Consider the following 21095-nt stretch of genomic DNA (forward strand, 5'->3'; position numbering starts at 1 on the left):
CCTATGCAATTTACGATATGTTTTACTGTATATTTTTAACTAACTTATATCAAACTACATACCAGAATAAATGAAAACGTATCAATGATGTCTAATGGAAGGGGATAGAAAAAGCATGGTTTACTGGTAGCAGGCCTAATATGAATGATTAAATCACACTAGACATTTATATTCTTATTAATTTATCCATTGTAGAGTTTAAATCAGAGCTGAAGAGGTTTTGTATTAAAGGACTTCCAGTACAGTGAGTTGTTGGTTTGTTTTAAAGCAAAATCAAATTGGGCCTTTTCCTGCCGTGTCCACAACGAGTAATCCAGCCCCAGAATTTAGTGTTGTAAGTCTGTAAACTTACTAACATTTTACCAGAGGACACTGTAGAGTAACGTGTGACAAAGAAAAAAAAACTCGATTTAAAATGCAGTCTGGAGTGATTTTTGTCACTGATACTGAGTTTTTAGTCTTTCTCTAAATCTTTATCTCCTTTTCAATTGGTCTCGCATTACCAGATGGTTAGGGCGCTGGACTTATAAACTGAGGGTTGCCGGTTCGAATTCCCGTCACACTAAACATGCTAGCCCTTTTAACCATTATATATTACACTTATTGGTAAAATAGTTGGTGATGACTAGATGCCTTCCACCTAGTCTTAATTTGCTAAATTAGGAACAGTAAGCGCAGACAGTCTTCGTGTAGCGTTGCGCGGAATTTAAAAAAAAACAATTCCTCTGATAAGTAGTTCAAAATTAAAAGCACTGACAGATAGCCATTTAACTCTGCTATAAATGAAATTTCAAAAATAAGTAAGCTTATCATAATTTACTCACTAGATTAAAATATTCATTTACAGAATTAAGAGATAATTGTTAACGATTTTGAAATATGTAGAGCTTCATATACGTCTAGTGACAAAATAGTTCTAATTAGGTATTAGCACCAGAAATTCGTTATGAATTATCTCGCGTTGCGACTTGGAGTTATTTGAATAATTAATAAACAAGAACGTGTGGACATCTCTTTTCTGACAACATAACTTTCTGTTGACGATGGTTAAATCATTTATCGAAACTAATATTTCATGTTCAGATTAGTTTTTACATTGTGTATATATAATTACTCATCCCGGTTTGTCATTAAACGTTTCAGCATAAAACTTTACGGACAATTCGCTGGATTTTGACGTTTCACTTATACGTGTTAACATTTTCACTCATAAGAGGACACTAGCAAATGATGAACGCGCATAATCAGTATTTATGTGCTATATTTCTTATTAGACCGTAACGTCAGGGTGAAAAGAGATTACATGAAATAGGAAGTTAAGTGTTTCCATGTTTTTGTACATCAAGACTTGATTTTTGATTGTGAGTCACGTTCTGAAAGGATGTTTAAGTTCAAACCTTCAAAGTAACGTGAGATATGAGACCAAGTGTTCTTAACACGAGGATTTTATGTTTCCAACTAGTACTGTTGCTACAGTACCTAACTAACGACGAGTAACTACTTAGTATTTTACAAATTAATTTATAGGCCTAAGTTAGTAACGGTGACAATGATAAGAAAAAATGGGAGGTTAAGTAATGTTAATTTTGTTATGACGAAGGTGTAGCATGTGTTTTCAAACACATTTAGAACTTTTAAAAAGTTCATTTTCACAGACATCATTTAACACTAATATTGGTATCCATTTCGATGCTTTTAACTCTTAAAGATCAGAAGAGTCATGGTTAACACTAACAGTTGCACTAACATTATACCAGTACTACGATTATTATTACTATTAGTAGTATTAGTGAGAACAACCATTCATTCGGTAGTCCTACAATAGTACCTCTTACTGTGGAAAGTTTGTCATAAATTGGAATTTACTTGCAATATTTGTTTGTTCTTGCAGATCATATGATTGCAAACAACATTTTGGTTTAAGTCTTACTGACGACGTGCGACGTTAAAATTAAATCATGTAATTTATAAATCAAATACAGTTAATGACATCAGCAACTCATAGTTGCACCTCTCACACAAGACTAACTAAGCTTGAAGTCAGTGAAAGTTTCACTTTTAACCAAACTACTCTTAAAAGCAGGGAAAAAAAATGGCCCATATGTAATCACAACATTGTTGGCAAATACAGAGCCTGCATTGTGACAACTTTTATATTGTCATTAGTACTAATAGGCTTATCATTGTCAATAACTATGGTTAATAAATTTTAAACTGGAGTTACAGTTTATTATTGACAAAATTAGATGAGATTTTGAATATAAAGTTTTTTAAAAAAACATTTTCCTAAAACGAAGTATCCTGATATTTTTCAAAATAAGATAGATTGATAGATTGGTGTTTTACCAACAATTTGTTAGCTGTTTAATAGCTACTGATATTAATGACATTATGTTTGAGCTGTTATTATCAAGATGAGTGTAACTGATAAATTGTAAAGTGAAATGTGGACTTGCAAAATAACAGTCTGACACTTGATAAAAGAAAATGGATATTTCAAGACGTAATCCTCAAGATGAGTATGAGCTTGTTCAAAGAATTGGAAGTGGTACTTATGGGGATGTTTATAAGGTATGCAATTATATTTGAAATTGTGATTGTGTTGATTGAGCTTAATTATTATTTTATTTCTTTTTTATGATTTTACATTTGTGTGTTTATAAACTCAATATATTTTAATATTGTAATTCAGGAAATGTTATTAATAAGGTATTTGCTGAAAATGTTAGGTTTATAAAATCTCAAAATGAATAGTGAGCTTGTGCTATTTATGTCCATATAAAAAAATACAGCATTTTTAGCAGTTGAGTGAATCTTAATTTTGTCTGTGTAAATCAATAACTGGTCAAATCTGTAACCAGTGAGGTTTTTGGAGACTTAAGGTGATTGATGCCTGAAAGACTAAAGTAATTGGCCTGTAATGTCCATTATAACATTTATCACCCCTTTTTAAAGAGAAGTAATACTAGCAAGTTTTCAGTCCTTTAGTATCTACCCATTGTCCATTAACCTAGCAATAATGGAAGAGAGTGGCTAATATTTCTCTTTCTTTGAGGTAGAAGTAATATACATTGAATTTTAATGGATTTATGAACACCAAAAGACAGGTTTAAGATAAGGTTTCAAAATGAGGAAAATTATCCTAAAAGTAAAAAAAAAATCTATTAAAGGTATATGTTGTAAGAAAGTATATTGCTTGGAAATAAACTACAAAGGAATATAAGCATTGGATAGTGTTAGTAGTGAAGGCATTGCTGATTTCTGTATAGATAGAGAAATTAAGAGAACATTAAAGTTTTGTTAAAACTTTGTACATTTTTAGAAGATTATAGAGGTCATTCAAATGAAAGATGAAAATGGTAGGATTAAATATTTCTATTATTTTAGAATGAAAATAACTTTTCAGTTAGTGACTCAATAAATAATTTGAAAGCTTACAGAAGGAATCCTTAATAGGAATACTTCATTATTATCTAGTTAATTTTTTGAAGATGTCTGTAGTAAATATTAAGTTATATCTTTAGTTTCTCAATTTTAGTTTGTAATATTGACCAGTTTCATACTTATAAGGTTAACCACACTAATACAGTTGAATAGTGAAAGTTGTACCTTCTAATCACTAACAAATACTTTGATAAACACAAAATACAATTTATTCACATTTGTTTCTCAAGTTAGGAAATACTCCTTTTCTAAGTCTTCTGATTTGGAAATATATCAAACATAATATTGAAATTCAGTTTTTTACTTGTGTCTGTTGAGTTAATGGTATGGTCTTGAGATATTGTACTTCTCAAAGGGAGTGGCTGACTTGTAGGGGGGCCTTAAAGATCTCCATGTTGGTTTTCATGAGTGGAAAGTAGCTGTGTGTTGGGTAGGTCCCTAGGGCTGAATATCATTGATTCCTGAGCACAAAAATAGCTTTGGAAAAAATGCTATAAGACATTTCAGAAGATTGATTATCATAATTTTTAAGTTGGCAGCACTAAGATTCAACCTCTGAATAATTTATATGCAAAAACGGCTCGTTTGGGTTGAGAAAATATTTTAAATAGAAGAGCGAAGAACGATGACCGAAGAAGGTCGAAACGTTGTTCGCTCTTCTATGTAAAATATTTTCTCAACCCAAACAAGCCGTTTTTGCATATAAATTTCTCAACAAGTGCGTTTCTCGACATCGCTGATTACAACCCCTGAATAATTTCTTGAACTAGAGAAAATTTTAAAGAATGTTCATTTTGATTTTTAACAGAAAATGTAATTTTACATTGGCTTTATAACTGTTGGTGTAAAATGTATCCACAATAAAGTACATTGTTTGAAGGAGTTCATTAATTCAAATGCTATCACAGTCAACTGTATTGCCTAAACATACAACCACAACATTACCTAAGTTTTAAGAGCTAAAATACCAATTTATTGAAACTGAATAAAATAGGTTGTGAAAGTAGATTATCATAAAATTCAAAGGATCAAGATAAATTAATCGTATGATCCCTAATTTTAGCAACACAAAATGATGATAATGGTACAGGACAGTATGACAACAGTTGAGAAACTAAGCATACCAGGTTAAAGAACAGATTTTATGTCAGCACATTTCTTCTCAAAAGTATAAATGCCAACTGATCAACCATTAACATGTACAACTTAAAGATAACCTTTATTAAAAGAATTGAAACTTGCTAACATCCCATGTTATCCCATGAAGTCCAGGAAAATTTTCTGTTGATAAAGTGCAGATAACAATTTAGGCTGAGAGAAAAACAAACAAAATGATGTAAGAGTTCAAAAGTATTTTAATCACTCATTTGTAGTTACAGAAGTCACCTAAGAACTGGAGGGAGGGGAACAGAAAGCATGAGAAAGAGTCAACAAAAGCCTCTGTTTTGTGAAGCAGAAGTAACAGTGGTGTACATAGGCTTATATTTTTTGTGTACTGAATGAATATTGTGATAGTTCCAAAACTTCCAAATTAGTGAAAGTAGAGAATCTTTTCTTAAAGAAGAGTAAAGTGTATTCTACAAAGTTTTTTGTTTCACTGATGTATTATTTGTTTTGGGTCTCAACTGACTTAAAATGCTTCAAAGAAACTGGAGATGTTTTGACATAGTCCTGTAAGCAGTACAGTATAACACCACGATATGGTTAAATTTTCTGTTCCATGATAGAACTCACTGATAAGTTGCAGCAATATGCCATTATATTACCTTGGAAGTTTGAATGTTTTGCAAGAAAAACTAATCTGTCTTTTGAAAGAATGAGAGTAAAACAATAAAATGACCTCAGACTTCCAGAACAAAAACATTCACTTCATATGATGACTTACTGGGGAGAAAAAGGATAAATTAGGTAAAGAAAGAAAGGGTACCATGTAAAGTTAACCAGGTAGGATAAAACTAGTATTCTACAGTACATTGGTAATCATAGAATATCATGATACCAAAATTATGTGATATGCAATATGAAACAAACTTATCTGGCTCATTTCTTCTCAACAAAAGTGATTAAATGCCCTATGCATTCTAGGAAAATTGAATTATTGAAAAGTGCAAGAGAAATAAGGTTGGTTTCTAAAGCCAAATGCATATGCTTGGTGTTGAACTAACTTGGATTTCAGCAAGATGACAGTGGTAATCAGGTTGTCAAACATTTTATTGAAGTGAAAGTCAAGGGAAGAAACACCACCAATTTATTTAAATATCATTAAGATCACCACCTCAGTTTCTTTTTCCAAAGTTAAGTGACTGTAGTCATAGTGTTAATTTGTTTTACTGTAGACTCAATAGATCAGAATTATCTTTTTATATGCAAGAATTAAAGAAGGTAGTGAATTGTTCTTTTATATTTGTGTTGCATTTTCATATTGGCTTTATTATGATTTTATTGGCAGTGGTAATGGCTTTTAAAATTTGAATATAGTGGAACCTATTTTCAGTAGAAAAAATTAAGTGTTCCACTATGTTATGCTATTATTAATTATTTTTTAGTTTTGTATCCAATTTGTACTTACAAAAAATAAATTAGCAACCATTTAATGTAATTAAGGTAAACCAAAATAGCATGGTATTGTGAATGTTATTGTATCAAGGTAAATAAGTGAGATATTGTAGAATATTAATGTCTTCTACTTTTTAATTACTAAGAAAAGAGAAAAGAAAGATCAAAATGGTTTTTGAATTGCTGAATCTAGGTTAGTAGATGGATTCATCATTATGATAACAATGGAATGATATGAAACAGTCTCAAATATTTTTCCTAATTAAAAAGTCCAAACTACTGTTTCTAATATTTACATGATTAAGGTGTATAACAGATTAGCCTGGGAAAAAATAATAATGCAACAATGCAATGAGTAGGTTTTTAAGAAACACCACTCTTAGAACGTTGCTGACATTGTGTAGCTATATGTCTAAAAGAACAGCAGTCAGAACACAGGTGGTTCAAGTTTTTCCTTTCAATGTTGTAACTACACTCCAAGCATCTACAAGTTTTTTTTTCTTGTTCATTGTTGAGTCATTTAACTGCAAAAATGTTGAAGTTAGCATTGCTAAATTCAGTATGTGAGTTGACTGCACTAATATCAGGGGATTGTATTCCACAACATCTCTAAAGATCCAGTGGACTATGTATAATCACTATGTAAGCTCATTATAGCAGTGACTAAGCATCTATCACAATGTCTGGTCCTAGTGCTTGATCAAGAGACCTTCTACATGATTCTGGTCAGTTCCAGTATTTTTTGTAGAATGTTCAGAATCAGTAATGTTGCTGATGTTTTCTCGTGTACAAAACTTGAGGTTATTTGGCAACTTTGTGTATAGATACATGAACTAATTTTTTTAATGAAATCTTAGAATAGACATAACAGTTAAACTACTGGAAATGTGATATTATCTAAGGTTTTGTTGAAAAGTGTGTATATTTGTGCATTCTATAAGAAACATAAATGTTTTTATCTACATAGAAAGCATTGCATAAATATAATTAAAGTCCATAAAATTGCAAATAATTCTGAAACACATATTAGTACTATAAAAATTTGGTGTGGGTTGTTTTCAGTAAGGAATAAAAGTCTAACTGAACAACAATGTATTAAACAAAATGCAAATGCAATAATTTTGAAGAGATTTACAGTGAAGTTGTTTTTTAACAGGTTTTAAACAGATATACTCTTGGATAAAAAATTATCAGATTAAACACAAGTGAGAAAGTTTAAACAAAGTTCACCTACCTAAATTATAAGTAAAAGCTAAATAGCTGTTTGCTCATTGTTTAAGCTAGGCTTCATTTGAAAGGTTAGAACCATCTTCTTCATCAGTAATGTAGTTTTGTTTTTGGCTTAACTGATTTTTTTGTGAAGATACTGGGAATTGGGACAATATCGCATTCACCTGATGCATGTTAAATAATGTTTGAACTGTTCTTTAACCTGAGATTTAGAATGTTTCTCTAAATGATTCCTATTCTTATAACAATTGATCCAATGTAAGCACCTCCATGCATTGAGGATCAGAATTTATAAATAATACATGCCTTTTGAGAAAACTAGATATGATACTTAAACATGAAAAAATTCTGAATTCTCAGTAAAAGTTTGAACCAAATTAAAGGTGAACCTGTGATTAGAATCTGTTGAATATGGTGTATAGTTTCTTCAGGATTTGTGAATGTGAGCCTGTGTATGGTAGATAAATCATTGCCTTTAGTTTTGGAATGTTATAGTTCAGTGACCTTACTAATGTAGTTGTTTAATGATTTTATTGATAATAGAATATATAATGTAATTTGAAAAGTAAAATTTTGAGACTTATTTTAGTCTGTTTAATTCCTGCTGTTTCTATTTAACTTTATTGTTTCATTGCCCTTTGAACCTTGTCTAACTAATACTCCCACTGTACAAGTTGTACACTGCTCAGTGAACATGTATTTCATGTTAATGTATTGAATTATGTAATGAATAAACTACTGTACTCATGAGTATCCCATGGAGAATTATAATTATTTATCATTATCTTACCTAACCTAACTTTATTCAAGCTAATAAGTTTCTAATTTTTACATTTAGTTGCTTTTTAAAAATCAATTAAAACTATACATGTAAAACAAGAAATATAGTACTTTAACTTTTTTTGCTGTTAATAGGCAGTAAAATTTAAGTCTACATTTTTATAATTATTACATTAGTATACTGAATAATTATTTAAATATTGCATTTTGGAACACAGAATAATAACATATAGAAAGCAAACAATATTCTATAACTATTATAATTTAACTGGCTTTCTAATTTAGGCAAAAAGAGCTTAAAAAAATTCCTTTAGCTAGTTGAACTGAAAACTGCAAAATAAAATTTCATACTGAAGATGAAATAGACAATATTTTGTCATTTAATACATTAAAACATTGCCTTTTTATTGGTTATAGATTTAAAATTGCTAAGAGAATTATTAGTAGTTTGTAAAAAAGATGTGATGTAGGTTTGGCAAGCGAATCTGATTTTCTAGTTTTACTTCATAAACAAATAAGATGGAAGGTTATAAGAATTATACTTTGCCTTAGTAATTACTTATATAATATATAATAATGAGTGATGTGTATTGAACTCTGTACTTAAAGGTGAATTTTACAGAAAAAAGAAAACTTTGCAGTCAAAAGAACTACTCATACTGATTAAATTTGCAGGTTCACATTGTTTATAATAAATGAAACATAGAACATGGTGCAGAAAGAGCCCTTTTCGAGCTGCAGTCTGAACGTTTTAGTTTTTACGTTTGCCGTTAGGAAAAGTACTGTGACGTAATAGTTGCCAAACATACTGCCAATGCCAGCGCGTTGAATGTAAATAAACATGGCCAGTGCATACGGAGAAACAGTGGCAGAGTTTGTTTTGACTTTGTGTTCTGAACAGTATTGAGTAGCGCCATATCAATTTGAACCTAGAACAGTTACTTTTGACACAGATCTGACATGTTCTAGTGATGGGGACAGTTCCACGAGTGAGAGTAGCGGAACTGTGAGTGATACTGATAGCACCCAGGCTGGTTTTGAGTTAGTCATACCTCCAGTGGAAGAATGGTAAGCCTAAGTCATGACATTAAATATGGTTTGTATTATTTCACGTGCAATTTTAAGCATCTCGAAACCTGTCTGGTGTTTATAAATTATTGGTATCACAGACTGGGTTTTATTTGTTTATACTTTGCCGACTATGGTAACTAATACTCGGCCCTTCCACAATCATTGTACCGGGTATTTATGACTCATAGCAAAATGAATTTCAATTATATGTCATAATTCTGTGTATAAAATTAAACTAGATGTAGTAGTCTGAATAGTTAATTTAATATTTACCATAAATGTATAATTTATATGACATATTCTGTATGTTTGTGCAAGGTGTAGGTGTGGTTTATGCAAGCAGATGCCAACCAGGAGAGAGTGTGTGTTTGTTGTTGCTTATACGACAAGGTGTAAAACCGATTAAAAGATGAAGAGTGCATTATCCAAACTTGAGGATTTGATGGAAATTGCCTATATATCGATGTCTTGGAAGCATCATACTATGAATTTGTTGACCAGTAACCATGTTACCATAAAACAAACATAAAGTAGCAGTATCAAGACAGAAAATAGTCTCACAAAGTATGTAATCCAAAAAAAGCACCAATAAATTTACATAAAACACCAGCACTGAAAGGAACAAAATTGTCGGTGCACAACAAAGCGTGTTTGGCAACTATTACGTCATAGATGTAACATGCCACTGAAACAGCCGAATGACCGAGAAAAACTTGAGTTTGAGGACCTGCATATTTTATTTCATTTTTTACTCAAAAACTACAGTGTTTAAAACAATGGCAACCACACAGGAATTATACCTAACCAAAGTACAGTTTCTAAGGCAATTATTAAATTTGTTGAAAATTCACCTTTAAAGAGAGGTGGTAGTAAATCAATTAGAGGAGAAAGGCCTAGAAAACAAATGTTATGATTCTCATACAAGTTGACATTGAAGATTTGTTTAAATATTTTCTTAAAAAGATTGAGAAGTTAAAGCTTATATTAAAATTTGGTTTGTTTATTATGTTGTGATGCCAGGTTTATTTGTATTCATTGGTAACAGAGTATTTTAATTAAATTCTGTATCTAACTCATCAAAATTTTGGAGTATGCACACTTTGACCTATCTGTAGTGAAAGGTTTAAAGGATTGGATTATAATAAATTGTGTAAATTATAAATGCTGTATTAAAAGTTATTGGTTGAATTTCTTTTTCTGCATTACAATGCTCTTTTTTTAACCTTTGAATACATATGCTGATTATTTTCTGGTTTATTTCATGTGTAAATCATTTGTATCACTGTAACTAAAGAACGCTGAAGTATTGAGTAATAAGCTGAGTGTCTAGCTTATTCAAGGTTTTTCTTATTTTTATTGTAATATTAGTTGTATTATTTCACTGTAATAAATTATAAATAATCAGTATTATTATATGTTAGCTGAAAACCTGAACATAAAAAATTTGAAAGTGGAAATTGTAATATGTGTAGGACAAAATAATTATAAGAACCCATCACTGGAAGCAACCACAGTATATCTACTGTGGCCACTGCTGATGAGGTTCTTTGCCCAGTGTCAGAGCTTGCATCAAACTAAATGGGATATGACATACAGTAGGGGTATAGATGTGTGTGTTCAACATTCATGAACAAAATCTTTTATGGTGACTTGTAATTCTTATAGATGTTTATGGGAAGAATTGATAATTTAACATTGTTTATTTTAATACTAATTATTTATTTTTATTATTGCAATTACTATTTTGAGTTAACTTTATTATTGTTGACAGAAGCTGGTAAACCAGCAAGTACGTGTAGCTCAGTTTAGGTCCATACATGTTGTACTGCACTGTTCATAGTATTAAATGTTTTGATATATTATCTTATTTTGATAATCAGTTACTATATATCTAGAAAAGGAAACATTGCTCAGCTATGTGTTGTTTTACACACAACCATACAGATTATTGGTCTATTTTAGTCTTATTTAAATTTCATTGTTAGTTTTTTTCATTAATGTTTAAGTACAGCTGCTTTAACACAGGACTTTCATGTGTGTATTGGGGGTACTTCATGTTTTCATTACAGATTTCTGAAATTTTGTTTACTAAATATTCCTTGAAAGTATTTTCTTCAGAATATGAAGACATAAATGTTTCTACCAAATTAGTGACAGGCATTTTGAACAAAAATATTGAAATCTTCCAAATTTGGCAAGAATATTTAGAACCTAACACAATGCTTTATAAACATTGTGAAATAAATATTTACTACATTACATGTTAATTTACAAAACACCAGACCTCAATTACTAATGAATTTTCAAAATTTAAAATCTACTATATTGATATCAATAAGCTGGAATTCCACATTTGTAGGGAGTGAATTAAATCCTTAAAAGAATTACAGTAATTGAGAATTGTGAATCATGCAGCAGGTATCAATGTCATTACTATCTGGTCAAAATACAAGTCTTAATTTTTTACTTGAATGTTTATAGCAACAAATTTGTACAATTAGTTTTTGCAGAAATACAGAAAAGTTCATCTACAACAAAATATTTAATGTGGAAATTATTTGTAATTTAACCCTTTTAATTTACAAATTAATTTTTGATATTAAACAAAAAAATCTTGTCTTGAAACATTTAATCCAGAACTCTGAAGTGTCTTTATTTTTAAAGTGTATCACAAGTGCCTCTGTGATTCATCAAAATTTTTCCATAATCTTTTACTTTTCAAAAGTATAATGAAATAGAAATACGATCTCAACTTGATAGTACATACTGCACAGTAGAAACATACAAACACATTTTATGTGAACCAGAGTTAAATTTCAGTTTAATTATTCTCTTACTCAATTGTCTATCAGTTTTTTAAAATGTATTTATTTTTGAGAATTATAGTTCTGACACAAGTTTGTATTTCAACTGAAACTGTATCATAGTGCTACACAAGTTTGTATTTCAACTGAAACTGTATCATAGTGCTACACATGTTTATGTATTTCAACTGAAATTATATTATAGTGCTATTAATTTTTATAATTTTAAAACTGCTATTCAAAAAACATGATCCACTTTTTGTGGTGGTATACTTTATTCTACCAGATTTTACTGCTGTTGTCTGTTGGTTTAGAAGTTTAGCCTGCATTTAGTAAATATTTTATCATCTGATACATATGGTAGACAGTCTTTAATCACTTTTGATTGTAACTGTTATACCGTATTTCCATGTCAGTAATAAATTTATTGCACCTGGGTCCCATACTATACTTAGAATTTCCAGTATCTTCTATTTTAACATGTACCTCAGTGTATAAGCTTTTTATTTTTCCACTGTAAAATGCACAGGTTTTTCCTTAAATTTAAACACCTGGTGTAGAGTTAATTAAAACAAAGTGTATACAGTAAATTTTTATGAGCTACAAAGTGTTGAGAGATGTAGGCCATAGTCATGACGTGAAATATTGATCTTAGAAAAGTATACACTTATTGTTACATTTATACTATGCAGTGGAGCAGAAGTTTGGATTTGGTATGGTAGTCCATTAACATCTTTGTATTAATGCTCAAATACCATATTTGGGGCTGAAATTCCAAATTAAAGGACAGTTTTAATCTCTTCCATACTAACAGATAGTACTGTAATTATAATCTTTTTTCTTTTTTTTTTTGCTATTTATTATCATTTTTGTGAGCAACTGCCTTGCTACTTCTGACTGCAGAAAGCAAAAGATGGTAAAGATATGGGATGTTGTTGGCTTGAGAACTCATTCGTAAGCATCTGAAGCTGGTGAAGTTCTGATTAAACCGTATAGTCAGTATAGACAGTGTTCTCCCCTCTGCTAATTTCTCAAAAACTAAGGCACGTTACATAATAATACACCATGTTATTTATGCCCCAGTGTTACATATTTTTGTAACTGAGTTTCAGGCAATTTTTTCATTTATTTATTTACTTATTTTTCCCTTCCCAACACAATTTAATAAAATTGTTTGTATTTGTTATGTAAAATTTTTGCTATTCTTTCTTTTGATAAAATCTGATATAATTTTAACTTGCATAAATAAATGCATCCACAAACGTATATTATTTTTGCTTGTTAGTGCATATTAACTTTTTAACATATGTTCTTGAATAGACTCCATTGTTTTACCATGTTATGCTTGCAGCAGGTTCTGTTTAACAAAAGATTCATATTCAGAATACATTATTCAGTTGTCACTTCAACATTATCAAATAAGGATTACCAATTAAGTATTCTTGTAAGATTAGAAAACAATAGGATATAAGATTCAAAGTATTCACTAATTGTTGCTAATGATTTTATAAAATGTAAATCTCCCAATAGAGAGATGTTCTCATACACTATATGTAGAAGTTTTAAAAAATCAGTGTACCATGTGTAAAGATGATAAAATAATGTATAGACTTGTGTAGTAGCTAAGAAATAAACATTATGGAAACAGTCAGAACTAAAAAAATTAGTTGTTGAAAATAACGTTTTGTAAGTACATACTAGAAACTACATAAATTATGCATTGTGAAAGAAATGTCAACTTCAGTAGGTAAGTTTATCTTGCTTACCTCCAAGTGGGTAGTACCTTATTGTTATTGCTTCTTTTTTTCTTTATTTTGGATAGCTCTCACCCTCCCACAACTGTGTGCAAACAGTGAAGAGCAATGTAGATGTGGGATGTTTGGGGCTTGAGCACCCACATCTTACTCTCCTAATTTCTAATATCTGTTTCTTTTGGTTATATTATCATTATTATTATATATGAATATCTTTATGTAAAATTGGCAAATGGAAGTTAAGGCTGATTGATGGTGTATCCCCACTGCAATGTGGGTCCTACTTGTTCAGTCACCTCCAAAACCTAGGGTACATTTTATATCCCACATTATAGCCTATACCTTGGATATTCTTTTAATTTGTGCAGTGTGTTTTATTTTTGTTTAGGTTTGTTTATGTTTATTAGAAAATACTATTATTCAGAGGTTTGGATTTGTTGTGTTTAACACAGTCCTTCCTTTTGATGTTGATTTATTTTACTTGACTGTTGAGTATCAATATTATACATATATATCAACATGCACACATACTGTGATTCTAATTGCTTTCATTAGTGTAAATAAGACTGCACTGTTTAGTGCAAAAAGCATCAGTTATATGAAGCATATATAGTAATTTTATGAAACAACCAAACATCTTAATGGGATGGTCACACTAGTCTTAATAGTTTGAGGTTACAATGTCAGTCATACTAAATAAGCTTTCAGTTACAGAATGCTACACACACACACACACACACATACATTAAAATGAGTTATTGTGTTTGTTTCTACATGTACATTCTGTATTTTACAAGTATATGTAGTGAACTAATGACACCAATATTTATGTACAGTATGAAGTCTAGATACTTAAGAATATCCCATGCTCTGTTATGTAATCAGTGAAGAGAGAAACTATTAACAATTTAATATATACAATATCAGATTAGTGAAATGAATGTAACTAAGTATTCTTTTTTATTTTGGTTCTTAAGTTACATGGTGCAATAATTCTTTATAAGTGACTTGCTTTTCATATTTTCAGGCATTACGCATGTGTACAGGAGAGATGGCAGCTGTTAAAGTTATTAAACTAGAACCAGGTAATACTGAATGTTATTAAAGTTAAGGAAGGGGTTTAATACATTGTATTATTTTGGAAGGTCACTAAAATTTTGGAATTAGATTAAGTAAGTATTAATTGAGCAATAAAGTATATATTTGGGTGAAAATTGTGATACTGAAATAAAGGCTTGTCCATGTAGAAAACCATGCATTACATGCATGATGTAAATGTATGAATGGAAATTGTTGAATGAAATTACTGATAAGTTGAATTGTATAGGTTGAGATTTTGTGAAGGCTCAGAAAGAAATTATATATGTATGTTAACACAATAATGCTCATTTTTCATGTGTTAAAAAATCACTTTAAAAATGCATCCATCTCAAGATGAAAAACTTCTAATTAAAGTTATGTCTTCTCATGGAACAGTAATAACACTAATATTTTATGAAACAGTATAGAATTGTAAGACTTAATAAACACTAGGAAGTAGATAAAAACACTTAGCATTGAGAAAAGTAGTAAATTGGAACATGTACAACCTCTAAAGTGTTCTGTGTTATAATAGCATTGAAGATTTATGTAGTATTATAGTGAAATTGTCATTTTCATTCATTACATTTGTATTTATCAGAGTCAAAAAAGTCTTGCACATGAGTTTAAATGATCTTGCATAGCTACCAAAGAATACATCTCATTTTCTCAGCTGGCTTTATCTCATAACTTTATCATTAGTACTGTTGTTTTCATTATTATTTTTTAATTGTTAACAAAAATAACCAATATAAAATGCTTACTTCTTCACTTCTATCTTCACAATTTTGTTTATTTTAAATGCCTGTCAAGTACCTTGCATAAATCATCAGAACTGTTGCAGGTTATTCTAGAAGTGCACATGTAGTAATTTGTTTTGTGGTTTAAATTCCTTGCCCAGTTGATTGCTTAGAATGAAAAAAAGTTTCTTATTTTTGTTAATGATTGTTGTAATGTTTTGTTAATGTGTTTGTTTTTTTACTTTTTGATCTTTTAAATTGTAATTTACCTTTATCTTGTAGGTGATGACTTCTCTATTATTCAGCAGGAAATATTAATGATGAAGGATTGTAGACATCCAAATATTGTGGCTTATTTTGGAAGCTATCTCAGGTTTGTCAATCATCTTACTAATGACAGTACAGTTGCTTATTTAACTTGTATCACTGATATGGCTTGTCCATTTTGTATTAAATACTTTGTATTTTAAGACACAATGACATGTGCTTGACATTTATTTCAATTTGATATGATGAATTATAAAGCACTGAATTATTTTTCTTCCTACTAATAAATTGGGCTCTGTAAGCATTGTTAGACCCATTGGAGATATTGATAATCCAGTTTATAGTTGTTATAGTTAGATTTATAGTACTGTCCCATTGGACACAATACAGAAAATGTGGTTTGCCTTTATGGTCACTTGCAGTCTGGATGAGGATATTTGGACATTTTCTACAAACCTGCTAATTATTGATGTGGTTATGTCCCATAGTGGAACACTTAGAACACCATCACAATGTGGGCATAATCATTATAAGTAACTTTAATCTTTTTCAGGTAATATTTCGATTCAAAATGAATAAATCTCAGCTGCTAAATAAGTGATTTGTGTTTTTTTAATAACTTCACAACAGGTTGAATTTGATGCATCACAATTACATCTTTGCAACAAGAGAGAAAAACAATACAATAGTTTTGCAGTGCATAAAAAACAACAAATAAATGAGTAAATGGTGGTTTGTTTTCTGAGTTGTAAGTCATATTATTGTGCTTTTATTTATCAGAGTTACATATTCTTGAACATGTCATTAAGTCATCATTGCTATCTAATACATCACAGTTGACTCAGCTGGCTTCATCATATTCTTTTGTCTGCTTATCAAATGCAAGTTATCACCTTTAAAAATTTTATACTTTTTCACAATCATGTTTTAAATAAAGAATATTTTGTAATGTTTTAAAATAATTTTTATTGCACTGTCAGGAGCTAGATGTGACTAAATGTTTCATGAATTTTAAGGACTTAATATGTTTATTGCATTATTAAGTTGTATTTTTTTGTAATGCAATATGAAAGTACTTTAGTTGAGAAATAACAAAATAAGCTTTATCATTCTGCCATTAGAAATAAGGATGTTTTTTATGCTACAGAAGAGTGCCTCAGTCTTGTACAAAATATTTGAACTTTTAGGAAAATGTATGAAATTGACACCAAATATGCATGCTGAATTTTATACAGACATTCCTTCATGAAGATATCATCACTTGATACCTTAATAGAAATTAAACTGTTTATTGTTAAATGCAAACCTAGAATGAATTATTCATGATTGAAAGAGAATGTGTAAAAGTATACTTGTGTGTTTCAGGTAGAAAGGAACATAACATTGTGTATCTGTGTGCTGAGACATGCTTGTTTCTGTTGTATGTTGAGTTTTCAAATCCCACTGCATGTTATTTGTAAACTTGTTTGTATATCGACATAATGTATGTGTTAACATGCAAATTTTGTTATGTGGCAGTTTTTTTTTAATAAAATACTCATAGTTGAATTTTTTGTACAAGTTTTTTGTGCTGATTACAGAGGATGCAAATAGAAAAATATCCTTTGATGGAAAATAGCAGTGCAGTGGTCAGCTGATTTTGCATAAAACTAAACCACATTAATATATTTATCAAACAAATATTAAGTATATGAAACCATTTTACAACATGGCAGCTAATAAAGACGGAAACGTCATTTTCTGTCATACACAATGCAGTTGCTTTAATAACAAAACAAAACAAATATTTTACTGACACCTAAAAATACTTATTTTACTAGTTCAGGAATGATTCACAAATGTGACTACGTACTGGAAAAACCAAAGGTTGTAAATTGAAATGTAACAAAGGTGAAAGAATAATTAATGAACACTGCAGAATGTTTTTTTAATTATTGTCATTTGTGTTATTATTTAGGAGTAAAACATCCATCAAGATCCCATTCAAAATTCAACCACACATCATTTTACAATATAAAAAATTAAATTTTGTCTAAATCTATTAAAGAAATATACACACAGAAATCTGGTTTTCTTGATTATTAATATGAAACAAGTAGGAAAAGTTTTAATGTTTGAATATAATGTACTTTGACATTTTAGTTATCAGTAATAAATTAAGTGAAGAAAACTAGTTTTGTTTAACTCTAATCAGTTTTTGTACATTCTAGGAATAATTGTGCAGTGTTACATAAATGTGGATGTAATTTATTACTTTTTGACATTATTAAGGGCTTGATTTGACAGTTAGTGGCAATACAGAAAGTCATTTACAACTTGTATTACTGTAGTTTTTCTTTTACCACTGGCAACTAGATGTAAACATTGGTTTTAATGCTTTTTGTTTTTTTAAACATTAATTTCCTTTTATGAATTTTGTTAAATTTACTTTAATTTTAACTTTTACCAGATATTTGGAGCAGATAGCCTAGCTGCTTTGTGCCATAAAACACAAAACCAACTAACCAAGTAGTGACAATTTTTTGTGAAACTTAATCTAGAAGGATTTTGAATTTAATTTAAATTTTTAAAAACAATTATTTCTGATCTGATTATAATTTTTAATGAACTGAATATATTATTTTGGTTAAATCTTGGAATTGTTATTGAAGTTTTAACTTGAAACTGACATTGTAGGAGAGACAGACTTTGGATATGCATGGAGTATTGTGGTGGTGGATCCCTACAAGATATTTACCATAGTAAGTATACAGTTTTTATTCTAGTAGTTTTATCTGTAATCTGTTGTATTATGAAGTTCTGTTTTATGATGACACTAAAGGTTTCTATTTCAAGCTTAAATTGAAATTATTTCAGAACTTTTGTTTTCAGTCATAGATATGCCCATTTCATGGATTGTGAGTGTGTGTTGAAGTGTATTCTTAAATGCTAAGTAACTTATTATACATCAGTAAAAATCATTTGCAAAAATGATAAATTTTACTACTTGTAGTGTAAAATCTTTGCACAAGAAGACATGAGTTTTCAATCAAAAATTATCTATATAGATAATATGCTTGTTTTTCTTCTGTCTGTCCAGAACTTTTTTGCAAATTTCTTGATCAAATGCTATAAATTCGTATTGTTAGAAAGGCTTTTGTCCAAGGAGTCAGGATTGTATAATGGCTCAACAAAATTTTAATGAATAATTTATGTTGAATAAATTAGAGGAGATGCCTATAGAGAAGATGTCACAGTTCTCATACTATTATCTTTTTAATGTTACCTCATAAATTTAAAAACTTGTATACTGTTAACTTGTAGATTATTAATGTTTTATGCTGTATTTTTTCACCATTATAAGAAATTAGTTTATTTAAAATTCAAATGTAAATCACTGAGTCCTTATGACATGCACAGAAAAAGATGCCCGTGGTAAGAGTAATTATGTTTGAGTGAACTTGTCTGACCATGTAAAACATTGAAATAGACCAGGAGTTATTGTTCTAATATAATGTCTGCGAAAAAGCATAGCTTGAATGTTGTGTGTGAAAATAACAAAATATGGAAAATTCAAGTTAGGGCATGAAAAGTGCTGCAACTGTTTTGCAGGTCAAGGCTAGTGTTAGATTAGTTAATTTGTAGCAACAGTTAGTATTGAGTGTATGTTTATTGAAACTTAGTAGCTTACTTAGTTAAATGTCAATGCAGTTAGTATTCTAACCATACGTTTAGAATAGTCAGAAACAAAAATTCTGTATTTTATAATTGAGTCATTTGTCAAAAATGCTTTAGTTTTTGTTAAATACACTGATGTTGGCTAAGTGTGTTTTACTAATAAGAGAGCAGTTTAATATGGAAGAGTTGTTTTGTAACTTCTTTTATATTAATTTTTCACTGTGTTCTTTAAGTGTGAAATTATAGTTTAAAATAAATGTTTGAAGTAAAATGTGAGCTTTAAATATTTGTCCAACAATTTTCCTTGGTTATTATTCTCTTTTTTTTTTAACATTGTCTGTTGGTTTGTTTACATTTTTAGTATAGCTTGACTATACTGCTAAAAGGTTTCCATTTGTTTATGCAGTCACAGGACCTCTGATGGAAGCACAAATAGCCTATATGTGTCGGGAAACATTAAAAGGCTTAGAATACCTTCATTACATGGGGAAAATGCATAGGGATATTAAAGGTGCGAACATTCTGTTAACAGAAGATGGTGATGTAAAACTTGGTAAGTTAACTCTCTAACTTGTTTCTCAGTGATTGTTAATAAGTTACTAAACTCACTGCAGTTGTAAATCATTATAAGTTCTTGAACTACAGTTTATTTGTTGAAGGTCACAGCCAGTTGTTATGCAGAAATTTATCAGAAGAGCTGTACTGTGTAAATTCACACTGTTTGTGTGATATACTTTAATGGATATTTTATAGTTCTTCCATGTTTTAAAGTTTACTTTAGTGATGTATAAAAATCGACATTTTCAGTTATTACTGAATAGATCTATCTCTCAAAAAAAGTATGTAGAAACTAGCAAATTTTACTTGGAATATTTTTTATAAACATACAAATCAACTGCTTGTAATTGTACTTGAATGTTTTGATGACTGTTATTTCAGACTTGAAATGACTGTTTCTAAATTAAGAAGAAATATTATTAGTAAACTCTGATTGATCATGGAAGCACTGGTGTGTAAATACATTTGTGGTGACTGGTTATAACTTCTTACAAAAAAGGTTTGAAATGTACACACTGACAAGCTTTGAAAAATATGTGCTTGAAATTGAGTTTTATGCTAATTTTGCTATAGTTTATTGAAAGTATTAATCATTTGCAAACAGTTCTTTATGAATTAAAACAATATTTGCTTACTGGTACTTATACCCACCATAACCCATAAGCAAACATAAGCATGTAGACTTGCAGACTACACATGTAATTTATTATACTTTGTTACACTGATTTATGCATACTGCTATAAGTCTATAAAATATTTTTTTTCTTTTCACAACATAATAAACTTTAAAATATAAGTAAAAATACATAAGGGTACCAGTATTGAAAAAAAAAAACATTGTTTTAAACAAGTCATATGAAATTACATGCAGGTGGTCCAATTCCCCATTGTATTTAATTTGCTTTATTTGTAGATAAAACACTATCTTTACATTTGCTTGCATTTAATTTGCTTTATTTGTAGATAAAACACTATCTTTACATTTGCTTGCAAATTCCTTTTCATTAGGCTTGAGTTTTTCATATACAAACTTGAATTAACACTAATACTACATATTTGTAATTAGTAATTACAACTAGATTTATTTAATATTTTTGATATTTTTTAGCATACTTTGAATTCAAACAGATACATTTTTATACTCCTTAGCTTCA

The 21095-nt window shown here is 29.6% G+C and overlaps 1 protein-coding gene across 3 annotated transcripts in view; it reads left to right on the forward strand.

Annotated features, from left to right (window-relative positions):
* Nucleotides 1-1450: 1450 nt before the first annotated feature.
* Nucleotides 1451-21095, forward strand: part of LOC143252306 (mitogen-activated protein kinase kinase kinase kinase 5-like) — a 71870-nt gene continuing 52225 nt past the window's right edge. For all 3 annotated transcript variants that reach the window (XR_013028929.1, XM_076504231.1, XM_076504232.1), the window contains exons 1-5: nucleotides 1451-2571; nucleotides 14667-14724; nucleotides 15742-15832; nucleotides 18403-18467; nucleotides 19790-19936. Coding sequence is in view for 2 of the 3 variants with exons in the window: in XM_076504231.1 (XP_076360346.1) it covers nucleotides 2488-2571; nucleotides 14667-14724; nucleotides 15742-15832; nucleotides 18403-18467; nucleotides 19790-19936 (445 nt within the window). In the remaining variant the exon portion in view is untranslated. The remainder of the gene's footprint in view (nucleotides 2572-14666; nucleotides 14725-15741; nucleotides 15833-18402; nucleotides 18468-19789; nucleotides 19937-21095) is intronic.

This window comes from Tachypleus tridentatus, chromosome 6 (genome assembly GCF_004210375.1).
Source record: "Tachypleus tridentatus isolate NWPU-2018 chromosome 6, ASM421037v1, whole genome shotgun sequence".
Lineage (NCBI taxonomy): Eukaryota > Metazoa > Arthropoda > Merostomata > Xiphosura > Limulidae > Tachypleus > Tachypleus tridentatus.